This window comes from Phocoena phocoena, chromosome X (genome assembly GCF_963924675.1).
Source record: "Phocoena phocoena chromosome X, mPhoPho1.1, whole genome shotgun sequence".
Classification (NCBI taxonomy): domain Eukaryota; kingdom Metazoa; phylum Chordata; class Mammalia; order Artiodactyla; family Phocoenidae; genus Phocoena; species Phocoena phocoena.
Genome location: NC_089240.1, coordinates 28187467 through 28211883, shown reverse-complemented (window position 1 = coordinate 28211883; position 24417 = coordinate 28187467). Strand labels below are relative to the sequence as shown.

Sequence of the window (24417 nt, the reverse complement as noted above, 5' to 3'; positions counted from 1 at the left end):
AATGCCTCATTTGTTTCAAAACAGGATTGCTTTTATTTCATGCAGTTACGTGGCTCTTCAAGAATCAAATTTTAAGTAATAAAAAGAAAGTGATAACTGAAGTTTTAGAGAAACAAGTTTATTAAAAACTTTATGAGTGATGCCTATGCCTACTTACAGAGCTCAAAATTTGAAGCCAGGGCTTCCCTGGTGGCGCAGTGGTTGAGAGTCCGCCTGCCGATGCAGGGGACACGGGTTTGTGCCCCGGTCCGGGAAGATCCCACATGTCGCGGAGCGGCTGGGCCCGTGAGCCATGGCAGCTAAGCCTGCGTGTCCGGAGCCTGTGCTCCGCAACGGGAGAGGCCACAACAGTGAGAGGCCCGCATAACGCAAAAAAAAAAAAAAAAAAAATTTGAAGCCAGTTTTCATCTCAACTGTAGGTATTACAAATCATAGTTTTGTCCCATAATAATCCTTTCTAAATTTCAATTGAGCTTTCAATTTGTTAATAAAAATAGGTACTTTTGGGCTTTTTTCCACATCTCTTGAGTTTCATTCCCAGAAAATGAGGATAGTGTATTCTTTTGGGTATATATCATTAGAAATGAATATGAACAGAGAGGAATAAAATGAAATAGTATGGCTACAGCACTTCCATGCTAATGATGCATGAATATCTCTAATGATATAAGGTGGTAAAGAACATTAACAAAAGCAAGTCGATTTTCAAAAGGTTAGACAGGATTTGTACACATCAGCATTCAGAAGGATATAATTATTCAAGGCAGAGTTAATGAAATTCAAATGAAAAGGCAAAATCTGAATATGAGTGCATGGATTTTGCATAAAGAAGAGAAAATGAACATGATACTTCCAATTACACTGATTTTTTAATAACTGTCTGAAATTTTTATTAAACCCAACTGAAAGGCATTCAGTAGATATAGTTTATTCATTATAGACCTGCATGACTGTGTCAAAAGGACTGATATATTTTAAGGGGTATATAGTAACCTAGATCTCCAAATACCTGAGTGTCTCAGTTTACTTTTTGACAACTTATTATAATATATGAAAATTATGATACATTTTTCTGTATTAAAAATTATTGTATCTATTAGAACTTTATAATAAATGAGAATATTCAAAATTTATAAAGCTGAACTTTCTAGAAAATGAGTTGACAGTTTCCCAATGGTATCAAAGACTTATTTTGAAATATTCCATTTCTCATAAAAGTTCACAGGATCATCCCTTAGCTTGCCTTATTCACCTGGTATGCACCATTTCTCCTATCTGTGATGACTAGATACTATGTATCAAGAGAATAGAAGGAATGAAATCCTCCAACTCTAGCCCAAAATTCTAATATTATTTTAAATGTAAAATTAGAAGTACATGTAGATTACCATTCCATTGATCGTGAAGAAATAGGTGTCATGTATTTGGTCAAGGTATACACACTAAACGAAACTTTGTTAAAAGGTATAATTGTGTGATATAAGTTAATCTGTGTAATTCTATGAATTTGTAGTATCATAAGTAGATGAGACATCTAAATTAGAATTCTTTTGTTTTTATATTATCTGAGAAGTGAGTACAAGAATCCTGGACCTGAATGACCAAAATGAAAGCATAAATGGACCAGCTTATATTTTAACTCATCTTTGTGTAGCTTCAGTCTGGGATCCTAAACACCATTTAATTACATTACTGCAAAAATGAGGATGGTCTCATCTTAAAGGCTGTGCAGTAATAAATGGCTGTGTTAGCATGCTTATCATCAGAACTCCCCAAGAGACCCTGCCACTGAAACCCTCACCTGACCCCATCACCAGGCAGATGGCAGTTCATCAATTCAAAACAAAGTTACTGGAAAACTAATTTCAATTACAAGAGTTTTGCTGCTTATAGTATAGACAGAAGAGAGCAGAGGTCATTTATCTTTCTGAATTTGCACTCCAAATAGTATTTATTCCTTGTTCTTATAAGGAATAGGGAAAGAGGCACTCCTGACCAAGTCCAAACAGACTCTGAGCCCCAGATGCCCATCAGTCCTAACACTTGAATGGCAGATAGGAAAGTGTAGATGCAGGAGGAGAAGCTGGTGCTCCCTTAGATCTTCAGGCTTTCAGGAGCTCTTATTAAAGTGTAAATTTCATCCTCAGTCCTACTTATCTAGTACCTTAATAAGCAGTTTAACTTAGCAAGAATCTAGCATCAAAGAGAGGAGCTGACAGGGCGATCAGCTCGGTGCTCTGTGACCACCTAGAGGGGTGGACTAGGGAGGGTGGGAGGGAGAGGCAAGAGGGAGGAGATATGGGGATATATGTATATGTATAGCTGATTCACTTTGTTATAAAGCAGAAACTAACACACCATTGTAAAGCAATCATACTCCAATAAAGATGTTAAAAAAAAAAACCAAAGAGACAGCTGATGTCAGGAATTTGGAGGAGAAGGTGCTTAATAGAAAGCTAGCTACCAACCAAAACCACTTTGTCCCTCTTGTACCTCAGTCAAGATTAGGGGAAAAAGTATAGGAAAGGTTCCTTTTGGTATGAATATCATAGATGTAGACCCCTCACATCCCACCCCATGCTTAGTTTTCCAGAAAGCTTAGAATTACATTTTTAAATCCAGTTGTTAAATGTATTCTTTTCTTAGGGTAAAACTACCCCTCTCATGACCTTACGGCTCTTGGTCTTTCAATCTTATATTTATGGTGCTAATGTTTGTGTATCTCTTATTATAAAATGCTTCTAACACGTTTTGGAAGAGAGGATATGTAAATAATAAATAACCTTTTTACTAGACTTATCATCATGCATTTTTGATCCACTTTCCAGCCCTCTGTCAGCTATAATCTGGAATCTATATGAATTCAATAGAGGTCTTTTCAATATTAGGAAGCTAAAAGAATTGTTCTTTTGTATATCTATACCAGCACACTGTCCATGAAGAATCAGTGATGGTGATGACTGAAGAAATGCCTTTGGAAATTTCTTATGTGCCTTCTACTTACCTGACTGAGATTACTCATGTCTCACAAGCCCTATCAGAAGTGGAACAACTTCTCAATGCTCCTGACCTCTGTGCTAAAGATTTTGAAGATCTCTTCAAACAAGAGGAGTCTCTGAAGGTAAAAGCAAAGCACTTTCATTCAGATTTTACAAGGTCATCATATTGATCATTTGCTGTACCAGAACATTTTACTTAAATGTATACCGTGAAGACATTCTGACTTAACACATGGAAATCTTAAAATACTTTACAAGATGGTTAGCTTTAGAAATCTAGTGTAGAAAGAGAAACATAAAATTGAATAGGTATTTTATAATATTTAATGTTAAGAGACTTCCTAAAACAAAGGAACGCACTAAAATAATAGTTTCTTATACATTCAGGGCAGAAAGGACTCTCCAAAAAAACAAGCTTTGCTAGACAAACAGTTTACTCCCAACTGATACATTACTTGTCTTTCTTTTCCCATAAAAGGGGAAATTAAATGAGGTTTTAAATTATATCTTTTGTATACAGTTTTAATCTTCTATTTCCACTTATAATATTCACATTCAATTTCAAATTAGTGTCAGTATCAGTACCACAACATATGGTATCTAATTGAATAGAAAGCAATAAAATACTTTATTTAAAATCACCAGGCAAAAGCCTCCAACCAAATCCAGCTTTTATTCAAATCACCAACTATAAGTTTATGAATTCTGATAAGACAAAACATGATGAAGAAGTAGGGTTTGAATTTTAGAGGGAAGTGTCTGAAGATAAATAAATGTAGCATCAAGAAAATGTGCATAATAATGTGTGTCTCAAGATAATTTTTGTGATCATACATTTCACACTCAAAATGAAAGATAATAGTATAGCCAGAGCTTGGTATTTGCCGAAGCAAATAGCATAAGATTATAGACAGAAGATAAGTTTGCTCTCAGCAGCACCTATTAGCTAAAGTATTTTATACTCTAAATGAATGTCTTGGGATCTCATTCCATATCACATATTTGCATAACTATACAAATAGATAAAGGCATTTGTCTTAGAAATCAGAGTAGCAATATCTCGAGTGACTTGAGTTTAATGTCTTACATCATATCAAATAAGCTACAAAATTATACACTAAAATAGAGTAAGGGATGCATGGATCTCTGGAACTACATCATTTTGGTATGGTGCTATTTCTTATTCTCTTTGAAGTAAAAGTCAAATGACTCATGGGTACAGTGAAGAAACGAAAATCAATTGATGAAGGAGACATGCCAGCATGCCTGTCATAATTCACATTAACTAATTTCTCATGACAGCACAGTTTGTAAGTTCATCATTGTCATTCGATATGTAAATCACTGCTAATGAGCTAATATTCATTCCTTTCCATGTTCATGGACATATAGGTCAGGAGAGCAGTAACCCTAAACTTATTAAGTTGCCAGTTGAATATCTTTGTCTTCATACCTCTTACCCTGGCACACTCAGAATGATGGGCCCCTGGCTGCAATCATAGCTAATAATTTTGTTCTTTCAGATATATTTAATAATATTAAAGCTGACACCAATTACAATGGTATTGATTACTGTGGTTTGTAAAAAAAAGTATTATCACAGTTTTAATTTAATTGGTTATTGAGTCCTCATTAGATGGAGTTTGGGGCATAATTCCATCTCACTCCCAGCATATCTCCTGCAGCAAGCAAATGGGCTTCCTACCTCTATGAGCTTTTTGAAGGGAGATAGTTTTGATCTCAGTCTTTTCAATGAATATGTACTTTCTCTTAAAGGCATTCATCATTGTCATTATCTAGTAGTAAAAATAGAAAAGCAGTGCATAAACTGTACAGCTGCTGGTTGAGAAGGTTTGAAATTAATTTGTGGTTGATTTTATCCCTGACAGATTTGCATGAATCAAATTACAGAACTGTAGTAGGTATTGCTGTGGTTTAACATACATATTTTTAAGTATAATAAAACACAAATAATGTGCAATAAGTTAAAATAATTACTTTCTGAACAAAATATAAATAATATAGCACATATGATTTCCATAGATGTATTGAATTCAAAAGCTACCTAATCATTTTGACAAGAACTAACCAGATAAACACCTATTTACATTGTAAATTTGCATTTAATAGTTAATGCATTAGCTAAGGCATACCTAGCGATGAATGAGAAATACACACAAAAGTAATATTTATCCTTATATCAAAGCCAATATTATCAATTAGTTGCTTAATTAGGCCTTAGTTGCTCAGGGATTGGCATGGATAAAGGTGAATTATTAGGACAAAAATAAGAGCATGGGTTAGAATAAGGATGACAACTATGCTTTATCTTTTGCAATAAGGAGGATCAATTTGTATATAGGGCTTAGGTACTCGATAACTTGTATTAACTAATTGATCCTCCCCGTAACTCTATGAAATATCTAAAATTATTATCCCCATTTTATAGATGAAGAAACTGAAGAAATATTAAGTAAAATAACTTGACAGAGTTGACACAGCTCGTATCGGTTGAGCAAGGATTTGCACCCAAGCCAAGTAGATTTAATCTCTGAGCTGTTAACCCCTATACTGTACCACCTTTCATGCAGTGGTTTCAAGGGTACTATGTTGAGCATAGCAAGGGTGAATTTGGGTGAAACATGGTAGAATACCGAGCACTGGCATGGCCAGTTCATAGGAAAACATGGCCTGAGTTCTAATTCTCACTGAATCTATGCCAGTTCGAAAAGATTCCATAAAAGGAAGCAAGCAACTTTCATGTGCTTGTTGGCATTATCCTTAGTGAAATTAGTCACACAGAAAAAGAAAAATATTGTATGTTATTGCTTATATGTGGAATCTAAAAAACAAGACAAATGAATGTAACAAAACAGAAGCAGACTCACAGATATAGAGAACAAACTAGTGAGTGGTTACCAGTGAGGAGAGGGAAGGGGGGAGGGACAGGATAGGGGTAGGGGATTAAAGGGTACAAACTACTAGATATAAATAAGCTACAAGGATATATTGTACAGTACAGGAAATATAGCCAATATTTTATAATAACTTTAAATGAAATATATTCTATAAAAATATTGAATCACTATGTTATACATCTGAAACTATTATAATATTGTAAATCAACTATACTTCAGCAAGAGAAAAAGGGAGGGAGGGAGGGAGAAAGGAGGAAAGGAAATAGAGAAGGAGAAAAGGAAGGCAGGAAGAGGAAAAGAAAGGGAAGAAAAGAAAGAAGTCAGACATGCATCATTTCAGTTGTCTCATCTAAACTGATGATATTAAAGATTCTAAACTGATGATATTAAAGATGCTCTGGTTGAGGTGGATAAAATGTTTTGTGTCTTTAGTAGCCAGGGTGGGTGACAAGAAGTGTAGACAAATGGAGAAAACTCACAGATGTTGACAGGACGGTTGGGCCCAATGTAGAGCTTAGATAAGATCAAGAAGTAAAGGCAGCCTTTGTTCAACCTCAGCAGCACTGGGGAGAGCTTGTTGTAGCTGAAAAAGCCAAAGATCATAAAGCAAAAGTCGTTCAGTCTTCTTTGACTGGTTCAGCTTTTATGCAGGACCTTTGAGACCTAAAAGGAATTATTAGGACAAGGCAATAATGTAAGGAGTGAGGGAGGATTCATTCATTCAAACATCTTTATTAAGCACTTCCTATATACCAGGCATTGCTCTAAGTGCTTAAAAAGCAGTAAACAAAACCGATGGACTCCGCCCTCATACAGCTTTTGTTAAAGCAGAGGGAGACAGAATATAAGCAAACAAATGGTGGACCGTCATAAAGACTACCATTCATTCTGAGCCAGATAGGAGCCGTTGTAGGTTTTTGAGAAGATGACTGATGTGATCGGATTTATGCTTTAAAAAGATCACACTGGCTGCCCCACTGAGAGTAGAACTGTAGGGGATCAAGGGTAAAAACAAGGAGGACAGTTGAAGAACGGATGCCAGTGGCTTGGGCTAGGGTGGTAAGGAGAGATTTTCAGATTTTGGAAATGTTTTCAGAGAGAAGATAGAAGATTTATTTCTGTGTTCACCAGAAACTTGAGCCATGGGTATATAAAAGCCCATTCTCAGCAGATTTGGGGCTCAGGAGAATTTAGGTGTCCTGTGAACTTGGTAGAAAGATCACTTGAGAAATGTAAGATTTCTTTCTTCTCATTGATAACTTTGCCTTCGGTACTCCACTCTTGCTGTGAAGCACGGGCAAAAGTGCTGGCGACGGAGATCTTATCACTCTGGTCAAAATCTTTCTCCTTTGGAATCTATTTCATCACATTTAAGCACAAATTTAATAATGTCAGTCACTTGAATGAAGACAAAACTAATGCCGTGAGCAAGCTGACTGGTTTTCTATTCTGGTATTAGGAAAGTTAGATAATAGAAGGTACTGTATAGACAAATCTGAACAAAATATCTGAAGGTAAATAAAATAATTAATGTTTCTGTGTACATTGTAATACAGGGCCATGCTAGATAAAGGGTTAGATTTTTCACCAGTTTAATACTATTCCAACAAAAGAATATTGTAATTATTCTAAATTAAATAATCATGGAGCATATAAAGTAGCAAGGCAAAATTTGTTTACAAATGCTTTTTGAATTCTACTTAAACTTTATAATCAAATAGTTTGGTGCATGGAAAAATATGAGTTTTATTAATATGTTACCACATTGTAAGAACTGATATTTTGGACTATAACATTTGGAATAATGTAATCATTTCATGATTTCTCTGAGAAAAATCAAGTTTTTCTTTTTAAATTTTAATTTAATTTTTATTTTATATTGGAGTATAGTTGATTTATGATGTTGTGTTAGTTTCAGGTATACAGCAAAGTGATTCAGTTATACATATACATATATCCATTCTTTTTCAGGTTCTGTTCCCACACAGGTTATTAGAGAATATTGAGTAGAGTTCCCTATGCTATACCATAGGTCCTTGTTGATTACCTATTTTATATATAGTAGCATGTATATGTTCATCCCAAACTCCTAATTTATCCCTTCCCCCCACCTTTCCTCTTTGGTAATTGTGAAAGTCTGTGACTTGAAGCGGGTGAGTCTGTTTCTGTTTTGTAAATAAGTTCATTTGTATCATTTTTTTAGTTTCCACATATAAGCGATATCATATGATATTTGTCTTTTCTCTGTCTGACTTACTTCACTTAGTGTGATAATCTCTAGGTCCATCCATGTTGCTGCAAATGGCATTATTTCGTTCTTTTTTTATGGCTGAGTAATATTCCATTGTATATATGTACCACATCTTCTTTATCTGTTCCTCTCTCGATGGACATTTAGGTTGCTTCCACGTTTTAGCTATTTAAATAGTGCTGCAATAAACATTGGGGTGCGTGTATCTTTTCAGATTATGGTTTTCTCCAGATATATGCCCTGGAGTGGGATTGCTAGATCATATGGTAGTACTATTTTTAGTTTTTTAAGGAGCCTTCATACTGTTCTCCATAGTGGTTATAACAATTTACCTTCCCAACAACAGTGTAAGAGGGTTCCCTTTTCTCCACACCTTCTCCAGCTTTTATTGCTTCTAGATTTTTGATGATGGCTATTCTGACTGGTGTGAGGTGATATCTCATTGTGGTTTTGATTTGCATTTCTCTAATAATTAGTGATGTTGAGCAGCTTTTCATGTGCTTCTTGGCCATCTGTATGTCTTCTTTGGAAAAATGTCTATTTGGATCTTCTGCCCATTTTTTTGATTGGGTTGTTTGTTTGTTTGTTTTTATATTGAGCTGCATGAGCTGTTTGTATATTTTGGAGATTAATCCCTTGTCATTCGCTTCGTTTGCAAATATTTTCTCCCATTCTGTGGATTGTCTTTTCGTTTTGTTTATGGTTTCCTTTGCTGTGCAAAAGCTTTTAAGTTTAATTAGGTCCCATTTGTTACAATTTGTTAGTTTTCATTACTCTAGGAGGTGGATCCAAAAAGATATTGCTGCAATTTACACCAAAGAGTGTTCTGCATATGTTTTCCTCTAAGAATTTTGTAGTATCTAGTCTTATGTTTAGGTCTTTAATGCATTTTGAGTTTATTTTTGCGTATGGTGTTGGACAATGTTTAAGCTTTTCAACTAGCACATTTATTCAGCTATAAATATATTTGCTTTTTTCAATTGCTTTTATGATTTGGGATTTATTTGATTTGCTATTTATTTTATTTGCTTGATTGATTTGCTATTTATATTTGTGAAGTACTTTACAAATATTAATCTATTTGCTATAATTGAAATCATACTTAAATCATTAATATAGTACCTCAATTTTCACTTCTCTTATAGTGAAGATATTATAGATATTTACTGCATTATAATTCATATTTATATGTACTTTGATAGTTTCCCTTTATGTTTTCTACATGTCTCTCTTTTATAGGAAATTATTCATTCTTTTCTCCCAGCCATTATTTTATCAGGCCCATCAGTTGTCCTACTTCGATCCCCATGCTGCAGTTTACTCCCATCTTTGCTAAAATGTACTTTAAGGACTCACTCCACCTCCTTCCATTCTCCTAGCAAGACTATTTTGATAATTCGCGTCCTATAAATTCTGGAAGTCAGAAACTTCCATGTTAAAACTTACAATTCATGATGCTGGTTGAAATTTTGTGGTTGCAATTAAGTTGTGTGGAGGTTTTCCTTTTATTCATGAACTATTCAAGCTGTTCTTTGACCAATTATGATGTCATTGTTTTTGATCTGTGATATATAATTACTGATTGGTTACTTATGTAAGGACAGTGCATCATCCTATGGAGAATGTTTCCACCAAAGTATATAGTTGTATTTAGGAAATAATTTTGACATGGGGCCATAAACAATGCAGGGGAAAAAAAATCGAAAGGACACCTTACCATAGAGCCACTAAATATAACTTTAAAAAATTTTCTTTAGAAGCTCAGAAAAAAATAATTAATAAGTACTTTAATGCCTTTTGATTGAACACCCTTCCCAATTTGATGTGTCATTAATGTAGTGCCTGGTAACTAGATGAGGCATAAAGTGGATAAGAATTAGATTTATATAGGATGTTGCCTTCATCTGTCAGATAAAGACAAATTCCAGAGAGTGAAAATGAACTGGAGTTTGAGTCTTTGGTGCTCCAATTTCTCTTTCTCAGGTTTGAGATAGATCTACTCCCCAATGGCTGCTGTCACAACAGCTACTAATGGGTTTCTCTAATCCTTTTTTCCTCAGAAATGAAAGTTGTGTGCTCCTCTGTTAGCCAAGTTACAAAGGGTCTCAAGGCATTTTTGTTAACTAAAACTGCCTAAAGCTATTATTTCCGCCTTCTTAAAATGTGAAAGCAATCATGCAGGATTTTATAACTCTTAAAACACATATACGTGCATTTAAGTGTATGTGTATCCATTTAACTGCAGAGCTACATTTATTAAGATGGTGATACTGAGTCAGCAACAGCAAAAGATACAATTTTTACCGTTTGCAGTGGTTTGCAAATGAGCCACATACTCCTTTTGACTTTTTCCCTCTGGTGACCAACATCCATCATACACATAACCACTAGGAAGAAAAAAATATCTTGTTTGTGTTGTTCACCACTATATCTCCAACTCCTAGGACGGTACCTACCACAAATAGGCACTCAGTGGACATCTGTTGAATGAATGGATGACAGTCTGGTAAATCCAGGTATGAAGTCTGCGATTGAAGAGGACAGAACAATGCTAATCTAGTAGCTCCAAGAATAAAAACTGATTTTTTTAATTTAAAAAGGAAACAAAATTAGTCTCTTTTACATTATATCCAAACTCATTGAATTAAATCATCCATATGTATGAATTCTAACAAACTAAGCATATATACCAGCATGGAGAAATTTGCTCTAGGTTTGTAAACACTGAATTTTTTTTTTTTTAACACTGAATTTTAAACCAATCATTTATGGAAGTGTGTGGCAAGAAACCCACAAATAATTAAAATATTAGTAATATTTTTCCCAATCACTTGGCTTGCATTATATGGTTATGGCAAAAAATAGGCTAGAGTGGTTGGCAAGGCACTGGATTTGAACATGAAAGTCTTAAATTTAGACACCGAATCTGACTCTTAATAGTTGTGTCCTGGGCAAGTCACATAAAATTTCTATGTCTCAGTGTTTTTAACTTTGAAATTAGATCAATGATAATACCTGTCCCAGCCTACTCAGCAGTAATATTGTGAGGATAAAGTGAAATCATGTAGGATTATCTAGAAAAATTCTTGTAAAAAATGTATAATTATATAAATTTCCAATTTTGCAAAACCCGTATTACTTCATCATATATCCAAAGTCTTAAAAATTATTGTAAGTTAAATTTCCATGTAAATAATCCTGCAAACAAATTGCCTTTAAGAATGTGGTGAGGGCTTCCCTGGTGGCACAGTGGTTAAGAATCTGCCTGCCAATGTAGGGGACATGGGTTTGAGCCCTGGTCCGGGAAGATCCCACATGCTGCGGAGCAACTAAGCCCGTGTGCCACAACTACTGACCCTGCGCTCTAGAGCCCGCGAGCCACAACTACTGAGCTCACATGCCACAACTACTGAAGCCCGCGTGCCTAGAGCACGTGCTCCGCAACAAGAGAAGCCACTGCAATGAGAAGCCCGCGCGCACCAACAAAGACCCAACACAGCCAAAAATAAATAAATAAATTTTAAAAAATGTGGTGAAACATAAAATTGCATACTTAAATGTAAAAAAAACTTTAAGTAAAATGTTAATAATAGCATAAAATATACATAAAGTTATTTCCAGATTTGGCAAGTAGCCTAAAGGTTAAAAAAAAAAAGTTTAAAGTTAAAAAAAAAGTAAAAGAAGAGAATGCACATAGGCCAAAAAACATTTGCTTTTGACAAAAACTTTGGTTAGAGAATCTTACTTACTTTCAGTCATATTTACTGTATTTCCAAAGCTAAGTATTACTTATTCAGGGGTAAAATTTTTCATTCTTCTATTAATTTTAGGTGCCAAATGAATAGCTCATTTTTTAGTATTTCTCTTGAGGATGCAGGCTCTAAATTGTTCCATGTTTCCATGTTCCATGGCTTTTACCAAGAATAGGATGCTATTTTTTAGTTTGTTGTTGTCATTATTGTTTTATGTGGAGTTTTATTTTTCATTGAAATATGTTGAATTCATTTTTTTTCCTAATTCTATGTCAGTAATTTAGAATCCTTTGTTCTGAGTTCAGAACCATGACTTAAACTATTTAAAAGCATTGAAGCTCTAAGTGAAGGATATTTTAATCAATAGTGGTTTTTTTTCCCTTGGAATTATGAGACTTATTTTTGTTATTTATTTTGTTGTTTTTCTTTTGCCATTTAAAAAAGCTGATCTGTATCAATTTTCTTGCTTAAAATGGTAGTCATGAGCATGTTGATACTTTAATAACATTCAGTTGAATCTTATGAATTGGCATTATGTGGGTCAAAATGTTCAAACATTGGCAATTGCATATAGTTCAATCTAATACAATGACTTTTACCCGTCTGCTTGTTTCTGAATCCTAATGCATGTAATTAAACAGTCAAGGAAAAAATCAAGAACTATGTATTGTAAATCACTTTAATTAATGAATACCAACCACTACAAATTTCCAAATTGAGTTTTCCAAACCTGAGGCAAAAGGATGTTCTCACCATTAGGAAAATCTCTGGGCTTTCCAAAAAGATAAAGAAAGGAGGAAGAGTGTTAAGATCCCTATCCTAACAAAACATGTTGTTAACATGTTTTGTTTTGTCGTTTGTTGGTTTTCTTAAATTTGTGCGTTTAGGTTCAGAACAATTACATGAAACAGTGGTTTTGCTTTTCTATCCCAAATGTAAAACGCTGTGATAGAAAGCATGTTCTCCCAGTGTAAACAGCGTTAATCATTTATAAAATGGGCAAAATATTACCAAATATGTTTCCTTTTTTTCCCAAAATAGTGTACTGTCATTTGTATTAATTTGTACAGACTTAATTACATTCAGTTGTGTATAGTAGTTATCTGTAAACTTGCTTGATCACACATGCTAGATTTTCCATTCTTTATCAGAATAATAAGATGCTCATGATTGTATATTTAAATAGGATAAAATAGCATAAAGTGAAAAGAAGAAAGAAAAGCATCCTGTCCACATTTTTCAATCCCATTCCTCAGTGGTAATCAGTTTTTCAGGTCTCCCTGGATTACTGTATTGCCGTAGAATTTTTCTTCATAAAATCTATCTGCCCCTCCTTTGCTCAGTTACACAAGACTTAAAAGCATGTCCTGGTTCTAAAATAGTTGGAAACATAGAATACCGTATATCTAATTTTGAATGATGAGAAAAGCATTTGCTTCTACACAATTCTCCTTTGCTATGTGCAAGAGCCGATTTTTCTATCAAGATTTTTTTGTAAAATGATTTTGACAATGTGCACAACATAATGCAAAATGTGCCTATCACAGAAGGATTTATGAAATCATTTTTCCTTTAGTTGGTGCTGATGGCTAGGATTGTTGTCTTTGGGGAACAGTTGGAACAGTGAAGTGCAGGTTTTGCAGGTTTCTTTTTGTTCTCATTGGTGCTCTGTGACATCTGGGGAACTAGGCATAATTCTAAATGAAGGACTTTGTCTGTTGTTAGGTATCTGAGGTACTGTGAGGTAACCATGGAGAAACTTGGCCAGGAAATACATATGGACTGTTATTCCACTATTTACTCTAACAGCTAAATAACCAGTAAAAGTAAAATAGAATAAACAGGGAGATGACTGAAGCACGCACAACATCTGTTCAGGCCCGAATGCATGTCTGCAACAGTTCAAGAACAATGTAACAAACCTTAAAGGTTCAGTGGTTCCATTCAAATTGATTTTCATAAACAAGTTAAGATTCAGAGCTTCAACTCAACTTTTCACTTCAAATTAACACATATGTATTGAGCCTCGAATACTGTGTTTAACTCTCTAAAAGAGAAATAGAAGATGTGATCCCTGGGCTCTGGTAATTTGTAACATTAATTGAATACACATGTCAGAGTTACACAAACAAGTTAGAAAGTAATAAAAGTAAAAGAGACATAATATAGACAAAATACATAGTATAAGGCATGAGTGTAACTGAATTTGTGAAGAGGAGAAAGCAATGTAGAAAGCAGAAACTGAGAATAATTTTATAGAAGATAAAGCCTTTGAAATATTCATGCTTTGACTATAAGTGGCATTGGGCTACTACTGATTTATTATGTGCCAGGACCCATTCTAAATTCTTTACTTGTGGTAGCTTGTATGGTCACCACAGCAACCCTATTAGGAAAGCACTGTTATTATACCCATATTCAGAACTATCCAAGCTGGAGATGATGGTTTGGATCGGAGTGGAGGGGGGTTTAAGTTCTGAATACATTCTCAAGGTAGAGCCCATAGGATTTGGTGGCCACTTGCGTGTGGGTTGGTAGAGAGAGGATTCAAGGATAACACTAAGAATTTTGGCATGAACTACTGGGACAGTGGAGCTGCCATTAACTGTATCATGCGGGAAACGGCAGGAGTATCAGGTTAGGGTGCAAGGTTGAGTATAAGTTTAGTGTTGATGTGTTAAGTCTAAGATGTTTATTACACATCCATGTGGACATCAAGAGACATATTGGATATACTGGATATATATAAGTCAAAGTTCAGGAGATCATCTCAATTAGAGATATAAATTTCGGAATCATTCTTTAGTTCTTCTTCCACACTTGCTCGCAAAATATGGGTTTTTCTGATGTTCCTTTCCCAGCCCTCTTTCCTCTAACCCCACCTCTGTGGACAATCTCAGCCACTCCCACAATCTAAATATCACCTTGATACAACTGGATCTTATTGGTGGAGTTGGAAAACAGGATAGGCAAGATGTCAAGATGGTTCTATAGATTCACTAATAGTGTCCAATAGTGGGCATCAGCAGATGTAGGGAATCAGCCATTGAATGATCGACTCGGCTAAAAGCTACAGCAAAGTGCTTGTGAGCTAACAGAAAAAGGACTTTGTCTTTCCGGCTCACTGTCGTATCCCCAGTACCTAGACTGTATCTGGCACATGGTAGGTTTTCAACAGATATTTGTTGCGTTAATGAATGAAGACAGAGCTATAGCTCTCAGAGAAATGGAGAGAAACCTGAGGCCTAGCAGAACTTGGTAGGGCTACAGAGACCAGGGCTGTGTGGTGAAGGCTATGCTTAACAGTACTGAATGGTGCAGAGGTGGGAGAAGATGTGATGAAGAAGCTTTTAGTGAACCAAATAGAAATTTTCTTCAAGAAGTAAATATGTATAACTGATTCACTTTGTTATATAGCAGAAACTAACACACCATTGTAAAGCAATTATACTTCAATAAAGATGTAAAAAAAAAAGAAGTAAATATGGTTAAAAAAAATGTGAATTATAGGTGTTTAAAGCCATCTGCTCCCATGAGTCATTTTGGGACATAAAAGCTGAAGAATCACTAGAAAGCAATTTTACAGTTTTTAAATGAAATTCAATATACTTCAAGCCAGAATATAATTGAAATATGGAAGTCAGTTTTGGGGGAAAATACACTTAGACAATTTCATATTATCTTATATTTTAGCTTATTTTGTTATATATCTGAAACTATATTGTTTCAATTTTAAGATAGCTTTTCTTTTCTTATGGAAACACTTTTACTAAGCGAACACTTGCAAAATTTGAAGTAAATATTTTATAAATAATTTCTAAATATTTTGTTACAAACTTTAAAATAGAAGACAGAATTTCAGATTAAAGTTTGTATACACATCATATGATCGACCTATTATTTCAAATCTTACCTCAGTAAGAGTTTTAAACTTAGGAACCTGTGTTTGAGCTTGCTTCTTGGTATAAAACAGGACTAAGGCTACCTATAAGTTATAGATTACAGAGAAGGCACAATAGCAATATGCTATTTTAAATAGCACTTTTAGAAACAGAAATCATATAGGCACTTTCCAGAGTAATTATAAAACAACTTGCAATAAGAAAAGACATTAAAAATTCACTAAGTTCTTGTTTAAGTTTATTTTCATCAGAAGTGATTAATAATACATTCAATTTATCAGATATCACTGTCTCCTACTCCAGCCCTGCTCACTTTCTACAGTATCTAATTTGACATTCATATAAATAGATTTACCATTTAGGTGGGTAAAGGCATGCTCTATAGTGGAACATTCTGACAGCAAGTGAGTAGTTGTTGCTTTACATTAAAAGGAAGAAAAACTGAGCAGCAGAAATATGTCCCTTATGATAGAGAACAGAGCCTAGTTAAGAGTTACTTGAGACCTTTATCTCAGCCTGATAAGTTGGCAAACAGGTGCCTTGTTTGGTTCCCTAGATCAATTGTCTGTAGTCTTAGTTTCTCTTTTTTAGCTCATTAAAGACACTTATTACATAATACTTGAATCAACAAAGTACTTATAGTTTCAAATTGTTTGTGTTATGAATCCCCTTAAAAAACTGATTCTTTTCTTAAAGGGAAACCCACATTTCTAAATATTATTTATCTCAAAGCTGAGGCCTATATTACTATGACTGTGTTATCAATGAGCTCTTCTTTAAACAACAGGCTTTTCACCTCTAAATGTGAGTTAAAGCAGTATAGTTCATAGTCTTCTGTTTTCCCTTTTTGTACATATCTGAACTTCATCTTTCAGTTGTGAAAGTTGCTTCACTATCGAAATTTTCTCAATTAAAAGTGTATAGGGCTTCCCTGGTGGCGCAGTGGTTGAGAGTCCGCCTGCCGTTGCAGGGGACACGGGTTCGTGCCCGGGTCTGGGAGGATCCCACATGCCACGGAGCGGCTGGGCCCGTGAGCCATGGCCACTGAGCCTGTGCGTCCGGAGCCTGTGCTCCGCAACGGGAGAGGCCACAACAGTGAGAGGCCCGTGTACCGCAAAAAAAAAAAAAAAAAAAAAAAAAAAAGTGTATAACTAAGGGTAACTTATTTGATTCTGTGAACCAGAGTGGAAAGGATGCTGTTTTGAAATATCAAGGACTTAAATTATATAGACTCATGTATGCGTGCCTTCCAGAAATTGAAGTTTCCATTTCCAGGAAGAGTGACTGACAAATAAACATCTCACAGAATTGAAATGGGGAGTGGGGAGGTCATTTCATAGGTGCATGTCAGCATCAGGAAGGAAGTTGACTAAAAAGTGTGTGCTTCCTCATTTTGCCATCATATTTTCGGGTAAGGTAAGGAACTATTTCAGGGAGAGAAGTGGAAATAATATACTCTGTAGTGATCCTATGGATTTTTCTATCACCATAGCAACTACAGTGACTATGGTTTCATTTTCAGAGGGTCAGAAACTATAAAGATCACTTATTTCTAGACAAACTAAAATAGTAAAAAGCTATAAAAGATCTCATCTCTGACTTTAAACTCTGGAAACTGCTACAGAATTTTCTTTGGTGCATATACCATTTTTCTGTGTGCAATGCCTCAGGGACAAGAGTATGTGTAGGGACTTTAAAAAGGATTTCCTGGACTCCAGCCAATTTTGACAGCATTCTCTGAGAATGCACCAAGGAGCTATTATCTAGGTATCCAGGGAGTATGACATCTCCTGCCCCAGTTTTTGCTTTTTGCTTTTCTCATTTAAGATAGAAAGTTTTCTTGCCTTTACAGCATGCTGCCCAGAATTGCTAAAACTGTTCATAACTTGATTCTGAGCAATTCCATCACTCTCCAGAGAACTGGGAACTCTCCAGAGATTTGGATTAAAATCAGGAAGCTTTGCAAACTCAAATCATCAGAGAGAGACTATATATTCTCTCACACACACCCCACATGAAAGCCATGAATGGATTACTTTTAGACCAGTGGGGAAGATCCTCCTTCCCTTCTCTTGAATTTTACCCCTTTAGGAAATTACAGCTATTCATTTTAAGTGTTTGGGCTCCCAACACACGGACAAATGGGGCTGGTTGCCCCAGTGTGAATTTCAGTAATCAGCATGTCAGTCAGCTGGATGCTTGGTATCAAGTGGAGCACTTGTCAGAGTTCTGGAATTTTGCCCTTGGGCTGGCAGCCACGTTAACATGGAGTCCGTGACTCACGTCAACAGAATTTGAGCCAGTGCAAGCACTGGCAAAGGTCATTTTGTCAGGCTGTCCAGGTCAGCAGAGTTAACAGAAGCAGAAAAGAAGTCATGTTGGTGCACCTGATCTAATCCAGCTAGTGGGGTAGCCCTAAATATTCCACCCAAGACTCTAGTCTCAGAGCCATCAGGAGATGGTAATGAAATTTTGCCAGGTGGATAAAAGAAAGAACGAATATAAGAGGTTTGCTTGAGTGAAGGCACTTCTAGGACATTGATAACATATACAAGATCCATTCTGTCTTTTTAAAAAATGTTGTTATATTCTCAGTTTTGTTTTTATTAGTAGTAAACTTTTCCTCCATAAAGAAGTGTCTTATGTCAAATAAAGCAAACCATAGTGTAGTACTAAGCTATTTTCAATTTTGTAGTGAAAGAGGTTGACAATGGAAGACAGTCTTCTCTGTCCAGATTTACATTTCCATACTTTCAATATTCTGAGATTGCTCTTGATAAGATCACCAGTCACCTCCTAAATATCCACAGTTGACTTTTTACTCCTGTTCCTAGATGCATTTGACTTGCTGGTGGCTCCCTCCCTCCCTCCTTCCTGATATTCGTTCTCCCTTTAGTTTTAAAATATTTTACTCTTCTGGTTCTTCTCCAAGGTCTGATGAGATCTACTCTTCGGTCATATTCATCTCCAGCCTCGACCTCTGCTTTCCACAAAGGGTCATCGTTAGGCAAATTTTCTTCTCACGCTTTCAGTCTAACCAAAGTTTCTGACCAATTTGACCATCTCTCCTGTAATGAAACAACACCTACTACATTCCACTGACTAGCAATTCTGTAACACTGGCAGAAGACAATTTTAACCTGCATTTCTCCAGATAAGGAATCTCACAGGATCTTTCTGTGTTGGCATGCCTTCCTTTCTCTCACATGGTAATACTTGTTAGATACATATTCTGACCACAGAGTTAAATTGAGTTGCTTAACAAAAAAATAATGAAACCTTCTAATCGCAAGGTGTTCATGGACTTGAAGGCAACACCTTGGAATTTTATAAACAATCTCTCTCTCTCTGTCTTCCTCTCTCTCTGAAATTCACTCACATCACCCATAACCATTGTGTCTAGCTGATTTGAAGCCCTGGGAACACAGCTGCTTTCCTCAGGGTCCCGTTGTAAGCATTGACTTTTGCCCCTTACAACCGACATTATCTATATCCTCACAAGATTCTATAGATTAATCTTCCCCCAACACAAGTCCTCATGCACCACAGTCATAAAGTCTTAGAATGAGGCAGGAAAGCTCCCTAAGATCTACCCATGACTTCTCTCCTGCTGCCCAATGGAGTTTGCTTCAGAGCCAGCCTTCTGGGAAGCTGCAGGCTTAGCAACAGGCACCCCCTATCTAGCCTAGTCTCCATCTCACACATGGTTGAACCACCCCAATTTTGTCTGCAAGTCAGCAAATATGTTCATTTTATTGATACCTGTTAAGTTTTTATATTTATACAGTTCACCCTTGAACAACATGGGTTTGAACTTCATGGATCCACTTACATGTGGATATTTTTCCACAGTAAATACTACAGTGCTATACAATCCATGGTTGGGTGAATCCGCAGGTGTGGAGGAACCACAGATGTGGAGGGCCAACTGTAAATTATACACAGATTAACCCTCATTTTATTCAAGGGTCAACTGTATTTATTTATCCTGACAGGAAGCATGTGATCTCTGGGTCAGAGAACATCTCACTAATTACTCAAATCCCCATGAGACGTGCAGTGAGGGCCAGATGTACAAGAGAGAAACCCCAACATTATAAACATTAGAACTTACGTAAAGGATTTGGCACATCTGATAGAGACAGACAGACAGACATGGAGGGACTTGGGTGGGTGAGGGGAGAGCAAGGCGGGAAGAGAGAGACAGAGAGAGACCTTTGCTCTGGAATGTAAATACATCCTCTCCAGAGAGAGGGGAAGGTCTAGGTCTGTTATCCTCAGAATGTAAGTTGGAATGTAAGCAAAGGGATCCAAGAAGGATAAGCTTCTAAGTCTCCCTGGAAAAATGCACTAATCTAAACACCGAGGTATGTTTGCTATTCAATTATCCTCTAACCCAGATGCCAATGTTCTTTGCTCAGAAAGGCCAGACCGTGTGGAAATGTGAGAATACGTATGGCCCAACGATATTTGCCATCTCATTCATATTCTCAAAGTCTGTTGCCAACTGCCTATTGAATGTCTATTGTCTGACAACCCAAAGGCTTCATAATATGTGTCCAGAAGGAAATCATCTGTTACACACACACACACACACACACACACACAAACACAAATACAAATGCATGTGCACACAGAACCTGTTCATCCATCTGAAATCCTTTTACTCAGATATCAGTATTCATCCGGATGCTCAGGCCAGAAACCTGGGAGTTATTCAAGTCTTTCCTCTTCTTCACCCAACAAACAGTCACTGAGTTCTGCCAAGTTTCCTTCCTAAACAAGTTTCTCAATTCAACTCAATTATGAAGGACAACTAGATATTTGATTACATTAATAACACTTTAAAGTTTTTAGATGTAGGATATGGTATTATGTGTACTTTCCTTGAAAACAATTCACGTATATTGGAAACATGCTGAAGTATTTATGGATAATATATCAGTTTGTTTCAAAATAATCCAGTTGAGGAGGTGAATGGGTGGAAATATAATGAAACAAAATTGTCCATGGTTTCATAAGTGTTGGCACTGGATAATGGGCTCATGGGGGCTGTTTGTACTATTTTCCTTTTCTGCTTTTGTGTATATTTGAAATTAATACACACACACGCACACACGCACACACACACGTCATGGTTCCCCACTGTCTACTGAATTACATGCAGTATTTTAAAGCACATTATTAATCATCTCCAGCCTCTGTTTTCTGACCCATCTTCCCTGATCCTGTACATTTCTGAAATGTCAGTCATATACGGCTACTCATGTTCCCTGTCATTGCATGTGTATTACCTACCAAGTATGATGTCCTTCTCACTTCAACTACTCAGCTGTGTCTACCCCAAATTGCACTTCCTTTATGAGCCCTTTCCTTGGCTTGTGACCATATATGATATATGATTCATTCCTTTTCTGAACTTTGAGAAAAGATTTGGTACCACTTAGACCACTCATCAAATAATTTCTCATCATTTAACTGGGACTTCTAAACTATAATTGTTTCCTTCAGTTTCCAAACCACATCCTCCCTTACTACCTCAATGAGATCAATTTAAAACTTCTTCGAAACAAATAAAACTGTGCTTCACCTACCTCTGCTTTCTCTGTATTGGTCCTTGTACAGGAAAGAGCTCAGTAAATGTTTACTCAATTGACTTGTCTTTGACAATTCAGATGAGCAAAATAACCAAATTCACATTTGTAAGACTAGACAAATATGTAAGTTTTTAGCATTTTTTGAACATTAATATTTTAAAAGATTTTTATTACTTAATGGCATTGTGCATTTTCCCCTTAAATATAATCTAGACTTTAAAATTATGGAGTTAAATTTTGAGATACTTTCACTTATTCAACACAAATGCACTGGGTACCTACCATGTGCCAGGCACAGGTTTGAGCTCTGGAAACCCAATATAGAGCAAGACAGATAACATCCCTGCACTCATAGGATCTAATCTAGTGATGCAGAGAAACTAGTAGTTGTATAATTTCATGTTAGTCATAAGTGCCATGAAGAAAAATGAACAATACAGGGAATACAGAGCAGTTGGCGCTGCTACTTAAAATGGAACAGTAGATAAGGCTTTTCTGAGATGAGAAAGAAGTGAGGAAAACAGCCATATAAGTGTCTTGGAGGGAAAGAGTATTTTTGGCAGAGAGGACAGCAAATGCAGAATAAGGAAAAAATAAGATTATAATGTCAGGCAGTGTACAGCCAAGCTATGTAGAGATTTGTAGGCCATGATAAAGACTATGGGTTGGGAATTCCCTGGCGGTCCACTGGTTAGGACTTGTCGCTTCCACTGCTGGGCGCGGGTTCAATCCCTAGTTGGGGAACTAAGATCTCACGAGTCGGGCATCTGGGCCAAAAAAAAAAAAAAAACTATGGGTCTGATGAGGAGCCATTGGAGGGTTATGAGAAGAGAATTAATATGATTTGATTTATGTTTTATAAGAATTTCTTTGGCTGTTGTGTGGAGAATTGACTGGGAGAGGGGCAAGACTGGAAGCAGGAGGATCATTTAGGTAGCTATTGTGATAATCTGGGTGAGATATAAGGATAACTTATATCATCAGAGCAATAGCAAGGGAGATAATGAGAAGTGGTCAAATTCTGGACATGTTCTAGAAGTAGAGCCAACAAGATTGTCCAACAATTTGAATACTGGAGATTAAAAAAGAAAGACCAAGGATGATTCCAAGGTTGTCAGCCTGAATAACTATCAATTGATATGTCATTTACCAAAGGAGAGAAAACCATGGGAAGAGAAAGATACGGGGATGCAGTTCAGAATGTGGTTATGCTAAGGTTGAGATGCTCATGAGACATCCAAGTGTCAAGAAAGTACCTAGATTTGTGAGTCTGGATTTCAGAGTTGAGGTCAGGGCTGGAGATGTAAGTTTGAGAGTCATTGTCACATAGAGATTATTTACAGTCATGGGACCAAATAAGAGGTAATATAGATAGAGAAGGAAAGGTGTCAGAACTGAGCTAGAGCACTCCAATATTAAGAGATTAGTAAGATGGGAAGGATTCTGTAAAGCAGACTGAGAAGCAGTGGACAAGAAGGTGGAGGAAAAACCAGAAAAATTCAGGTTACAGAAGTCAAATGAAGATAGAGTTTTAAGATGGAGGGAGTGAGTGATCAGCTGTATCAAGAGGAGGACTGTGAATTATCCATTGAAGTTGGGCATGTTGAAATCACTGGGCTTCAAGGCTAATGACTTTTAAAAGTCAATAGATTGGTGTGAGATGATATCTCATGGTAGTTTTGATTTGCATTTCTCTAATGATTAATGATGTTGAGCATTCTTTCATGTGTTTGTTGGCAGTCTGTATATCTTCTTTGGAGAAATGTCTATTTAGGTCTTCTGCCCATTTTTGGATTGGGTTGTTTGTTTTTTTGTTATTGAGCTGCATGAGCTGCTTGTAAATTTTGGAGACTAATCCAGTCAGAATGGCCATCATCAAAAAATCTAGAAACAATAAATGCTGGAGAGGGTGTGGAGAAAAGGGAACACTCTTGCACTGCTGGTGGGAATGTGAATTGGTTCAGCCACTATGGAGAACAGTATGGAGGTTCCTTAAAAAACTACAAATAGAACTACCATATGACCCAGCAATCCCACTACTGGGCATATACCCTGAGAAAACCAAAATTCAAAAAGAGTCATGTACCAAAATGTTCATTGCAGCTCTATTTACAATAGCCCAGAGATGGAAACAACCTAAGTGCCCATCATCGGATGAATGGATAAAGAAGATGTGGCACATATACACAATGGACTATTACTCAGCCATAAAAAGAAACGAAATTGAGCTATTTGTACTGAGGTGGATGGACCTAGAGTCTGTCATACAGAGTGAAGTAAGTCAGAAAGAAAAAGACAAATGCTGTATGCTAGCACATATATATGGAATTTAAGAAAAAAAATGTCATGAAGAACCTAGGGGTAAGACAGGAGTAAAGACACAGACCTACTGGAGAACGGACTTGAGGATATGGGGAGATGGAAGGGTGAGCTGTAACAGGGCGAGAGAGAGTCATGGACATATACACACTAACAAATGTAAGGTAGATAGCTAGTGGGAAGCAGCCGCATGGCACAGGGATATGGGCTTGGTGCTTTGTGACCGCCTGGAGGGGTGGGATAGGGAGGATGGGAGAGAGGGAGACGCAAGAGGGAAGAGATATGGGAACATATGTATATGTATAACTGATTCACTTTGTTATAAAGCAGAAACTAACACACCATTGTAAAGCAATTATACCCCAATAAAGATGTTAAAAAAAAAAGTCAATAGATTAAAAATGCGAGGCCATTAGTTACTTTGGGGGTTGATAAATTTCCTTTCTTCTGTTTCCATAGACAGCTGAATCATTTTTGACTTGCTTTGAAATTTCAATATTACAGAATATAAAAGACAGCCTGCAACAAATCTCAGGTCGGATTGACGTTATTCACGATAAGAAGGCGGCAGCGTTGCAAAGTGCCACACCGGTGGAAAAGGCGAGGCTACAGGAAGCTCTCTCACGGCTCGATTTCCAATGGGAAAGAGTTAACAAAATGTGCCAGGACCGACAAGGGT

General features: G+C 36.4%; 1 protein-coding gene across 1 annotated transcript in view; it reads left to right on the top strand.

The window, feature by feature from the left end:
- Window positions 1–24417, top strand: part of DMD (dystrophin) — a 2035184-nt gene that overhangs the window by 807174 nt on the left and 1203593 nt on the right. Inside the window, exons 42-43 of the mRNA XM_065901098.1 lie at window positions 2927–3121; window positions 24243–24415. Coding sequence (XP_065757170.1) covers window positions 2927–3121; window positions 24243–24415 — 368 coding nt within the window. The remainder of the gene's footprint in view (window positions 1–2926; window positions 3122–24242; window positions 24416–24417) is intronic.